The 5,000-nt window shown below is 40.7% G+C and overlaps 1 protein-coding gene across 2 annotated transcripts in view; it reads right to left on the bottom strand.

Moving 5' to 3' along the window:
- The window catches only part of LOC133560906 (cytoplasmic aconitate hydratase-like), a 58,721-nt gene that overhangs the window by 1,988 nt on the left and 51,733 nt on the right, over positions 1-5,000 (bottom strand). For both annotated transcript variants that reach the window (XM_061913937.1, XM_061913938.1), the window contains 2 exons: positions 4,643-4,828; positions 1-4,580 (listed from right to left, as the gene is read on the bottom strand). The exon at positions 1-4,580 is cut by the window's left edge and continues 1,988 nt beyond it. In XM_061913937.1, the coding sequence (XP_061769921.1) occupies positions 4,467-4,580; positions 4,643-4,828 (300 nt within the window). In that variant the 3' untranslated portion in view covers positions 1-4,466. The remainder of the gene's footprint in view (positions 4,581-4,642; positions 4,829-5,000) is intronic.

Genomic DNA, 5,000 nt, shown 5'->3' with positions numbered 1-5,000 from the left:
ATCCAGTGTTTAATTTCATTAAGACACGCCTCCAGGTGACTACAATCCGGCGTGTTGGTCACCATTAGGGGCATGTAGAGTTGTGCGCCATCAGCATATGATGTCACCAAGCGGCGGCACGTAGATGCTGAAGAGTGCAGGGCCAAGGACCGGACCCCAGGGAACTCCGCACGTAACTTTAACATAGTCCGATGTCACATTGTTTTGGGAGAAGCGCTGCATCCTGTCACTAAGATAGGCGTTAAACCAAGACGAGGCTAAGTCTGACATACCAATACGTGTCTTGATACGCACTAATAGAATGTTATAATCGACGGTATGGAAGGCAGCGGCTCATGAGTTTTATTACATATATATATTATTAGTTTCATATTGAAAATGCATTCCGAACACAAAAAGCTAATAACGTACAGTGAACACATATTTGAAGACGATTAGAAACCTCCATCAAGAACTACAATCCTACTACGAAAAATCCTATTGCCTCTAGTCTCACGATGCTCCTAAATTTATATGATCAATTGTATAATTCCAACCGCTACTCTGTTCTTTAAAGAGGTATCCACGCTGCAGTGTGCAGAATGCATGCATTAGAATGGTAATACTGTTCATTTTTGCAACTTACAATATAAGCAGTTTTTTGTCGCAGACTAAGTCGTAATTATGGGATCAAATGACGACATTGCGTGATTATACACATGGCTATGCAATCCTGAACAGTGAAGTGAAAGCAATGAAGGCATTTTGCCCCTCGTCATATCTATTTTTAATCTCATAAAATACATGTTATCTAATAATTTAAAATATAACTTTTTATCTCATAATGACTTAACATGGGAATATGGATGTCAGGCTGTCATAGAAAACCCAAAACCAGTGAAGTTGGCACGTTGTGTAAATGGTAGGGGTGTAAGGGTACACAAAAATTTCGGTTTGGTACGTACCTCGGTTCAGATGTCACGGTTCGGTTCATTTTCGGTACAGTAAGAAAAAAACAAAATATAAATTTTTTGATTATTTATTTAACATATTTGCTAAATCTTCCACCAAAAATATTTTGATGTGAAGTAATCGGAAACTTGGATAGGTCAATAATTCATAATAACATTGATTTTGATTCAATATTATGTTTTGAGCAATGACTGAAAGAAAAAAAAACAGCTTTGTTTAATTAGACAACGTTGCAACTTTATCATAACTCTCTCGCTCTGTCTCTGTCCCTCCGTCACGAATGCTGCTGTGTGCACAAATTGTCTTGTTTTGAACCCCTTCTTAACCTTGAACGTACATTGAAAATACATGCAACCCTAACTTAAAATGCCGGACATTTGAGGCATTTAAGAAACTCCACCCGGACAGCCCCGCAAAAGAGGACATAGCCGGAGAAAAGAGGAGGTATGGTCAGTCTATCATAGCCCAGTCGTTGCTAGCATGCCATGTGTTGTTGTTTTTTTGATTGATTGAAACTTTTATTAGTAGATTGCACAGTACAGCAGTGGTCCCCAACCTTTTTGTATCCGCGGACCGGTCAACGCTTAATACTTTGTCCCGCGGCACGGGTGGGGTGTGGCTGGGGTGTCCTTTTTTTTTTTTTGTCATGAAAAAGGGACGTTTTTGTCATGAAAAGGGGAGGTTTTTGTGGTTGGTGCACTAATTGTAAGTGAATATTGTGTTTTTATGTTGATTAATTAAAAAAAATAAAAATATTATTATTATTTTTTTCTTTAAATAAAAATTAATAAAAAATTATTCTGCGGCCTGGTACCAATCGGGCCACGGCCCGGTACCGGTCCGCGGCCCGGTGGTTGGGGACCACTGCAGTACAGTACATATTCCATACAATTGACCACTAAATGGTAACACCCCAAAAAAGTATTTCAACCTGTTGTAAGTCGGGGTCCACGTAAATCATTTCATGGTGCCTCGTAGGGGTGCAACGGATCAAAAAACTCCCAGATTGGATAATTTTTTTCGGATCAGGAAAAAAAAAAAAAAGACAAGACAAATAAACAGAAGTTTTGCCGTTTTGTTTTGTAACACTTTTAAATTATTAAATTAAAATATATAAAATCTACTTCAAATGCACGAGGCATAATATCTTCTTTTTAACATAATTAATGAAAAACAGTGCCATATAAAAAGGGATTTCTCCTTTCCTCCACTGCTTGTGTCAGTACCTGCACAAGGTGACTCTCGTAGTTTCATCTCCCACTCTGCTGTGATGAGATGAGCTCTAATGGTCACATAGTTCCCGTGGACCTCCACCCTTCTGACGTGAGCGCAACAGAAGACGCTCGGGATAGTTCGTCCACAAATGTTTTCTTCTCTTGCTCATAAAAATCTGGCACAATCTTATCGCTGTAATTGGTGCATGACGGGATGTCGTAATGTGGCGGAAGCACCTTCAGCATGTGTTTAAAACCCTCGTTTTGCACAATGGAGTCTGCACCTATAAACACACCGTTCAAGTTCCTCCGTTACTGCGCTCGCCTTTACCACGCTGTGCGAACAACTTTTTTTTTTTTTTTTCATACATCAGACCGCGGATCACGTGTGTGCCGAACCGAAGATATTGATCCGAACGGATCACAGATCAATGTTGATCCGTTGCACCACTAGTGAATCGGTGTGCATTGTTTACAAAAGGTGGGCTACTTAATATGTCCGTGTCGTTCGGTACACCTCCGAACCGAACCGAAACCTCCGTACCGAATCGGTTCAATACAAATACATGTACCGTTACACCCCTAGTAAATGGTAAATAAAAACAGAATACAATGATTTGCAAAATTATTTTCCACTTATATTCAATTGAATAGACTGCAAAAATAGTTAATGTTCGAACTGAGAAACGTATTTTTTTTTTTTTGCCAAATAATTATTAACTTGGAATTTAATGGCAGCAACACATTGCAAAAAAGTTGGTACACGGGCATTTTTACCACTGTGTTACATGGCCTTTCCTTTTAACAACACTCAGTAAACGTTTGGGAACTGAGGAGACACATTTTTGATGAACAGCTTAAGTTGTTCAACAGTCCGGGGTCTCCGTTGTGGTATTTTAGGCTTCATATTGCGCCACAACATGTTCAATGGGAGACAGGTCTGGACTACAAACAAAGCAGTTTAGTACACGCACTCTTTTACTATGAAGTCACGCTGTTGTAACACGAGGCATTGTCTTGCTGAAATAAGCAGGGGCGTCCTTGAAAAAGACGCTGCTCAAATGGCAACATATGTTGCACCAAAACCTGTATGTACCTTTCAGCATTAACGGTGCCTTCACAGATGTATAAGTTACCCATGTCATCACAGATGCTGGCTTTTGAACTTTGCGCCTATAACAGTCCGGATGATTCTTTTCCTCTTCGGTCCGGAGAAATGGACGTCCAAAGTTTCCAAAAACAATTTGAAACTTGGAATCGTCAGACCACAGAACACTTTTCCACTTTGCATCAGTCCATCTTAGATGAGCTCGGGCCCAGTGAGTCTGGGTGTTGTTGATAAATGGCCTCCGCTTTGCATAGTAGAGTTTTAACTCGCACTTACAGATGTATCAACAAACTGTAGTTACTGACTGCGGTTTTCTGAAGTGTTCCTGAGCCCATGTGGTGATATCCTTTATACACTGATGTCGCTTTTTGATGCAGTTTTGGTTCTCGGCCTTAGAGTTGACTGATTGTTAATTTCTCCTCAGGGATTATTTAAATATTTCTGATTCCGATTCTTCTCCAGCTTCTCTGAACCTTTTGATGGTGAAATCCCTAAAATCCTTGCAATAGCTGGTTGAGAAATGTTGTTCATAAACTGTTCGACAATTTGCTCACGCATTAGTTCACAAAGTGGTGACCCTCGCCCCGTCCTTGTTTGTGAATGACTGAGCATTTCACGGAAGCTGCTTTTATACCTAATCATGGCACCCACCTGTTCACAATGAGCCTGTTCACCTGTGGGATGTTCCAAATAAGTGCTTGATGAGCATTTCTTAGTCTTTTTTGGCGCTTGTGCCACCTTTTTTGAAACATGTTACAGGCATCAAATTCCAAATGAGCTAATATTGGCAAAAATTAACAAAGTTTTCCAGTTCGAACGTTAAGTATCTTGTCTTTGTAGTCTATTCAATTGAATATAGGTTGAAAATAATTTTCAAATAATTGGATTCTGTTTTTATTTACTTCACTGGTGTTGGGTTTTGTACATTTTCCTGTGAATTGTTTAGCCTTTGTCGACCCACCCGCTGATGCATCAAGCCAACTTCAGCCGGGAGACCAGAGAATTTAGGAGTCTTCTGCGGAATCCGGGGAAGTCGAAGGCTTTGGTAATAAACGAAAGAACGTCTATCAAGAATTCACCTTTCTTTTGTGTGAGGATTTAGGAGGAGAAGGCACGATTTAATGGAACTACACATTTTTTAGTTAAAATTTGGTGGATTCTTTTTTCCCCCCAACACATGCATGCACTTGCTCTCATTCCGACATCTTGCGGATCATGTAGTTCAGGATCCCCCCGTGGTGGAAATAGGCCACTTCCACATCCGTGTCGAACCTCATTCGTACCTGGAATGTTTTCCCCGTGTCGAGCTGTGAAGTAGATGTTGATATTGACAAATATGTTTGAAAACCACACAGGGTTTGAAGGTTACCGTCACGACGACGATCATCCTAGTGGTGATCTGCTCGGGTATGGCCACGCTGTAGCGCTCTCTTCCAGTCAAGCCCAGACTGTCGGCGGTGTCTCCCGGTAAATACTCCAGCGGGATGATTCCCATCCCCACCAGATTACTCCGGTGAATGCGCTCGTAGCTCTCGGCAAGAACTGCCTTTATGCCCTTTGGGGAAAACACAAATACCAGCTAAGCAAATGCAGGGTTTTAAGTAGAGATGTCCGATAATGGCTTTTTTGCCAATATCCGATATTGTCCAACTATTAATTACCGATTCCGATATCAACCGATACCGATATATACAGTCATGGGATTAACACATTATGCCTAATTTTAT

This window comes from Nerophis ophidion, linkage group LG10 (assembly GCF_033978795.1).
Source record: "Nerophis ophidion isolate RoL-2023_Sa linkage group LG10, RoL_Noph_v1.0, whole genome shotgun sequence".
NCBI classification, from domain to species: domain Eukaryota; kingdom Metazoa; phylum Chordata; class Actinopteri; order Syngnathiformes; family Syngnathidae; genus Nerophis; species Nerophis ophidion.
Note: the sequence above shows the minus strand (reverse complement) of the source record. Positions and strands in the feature narration are given on the sequence as shown.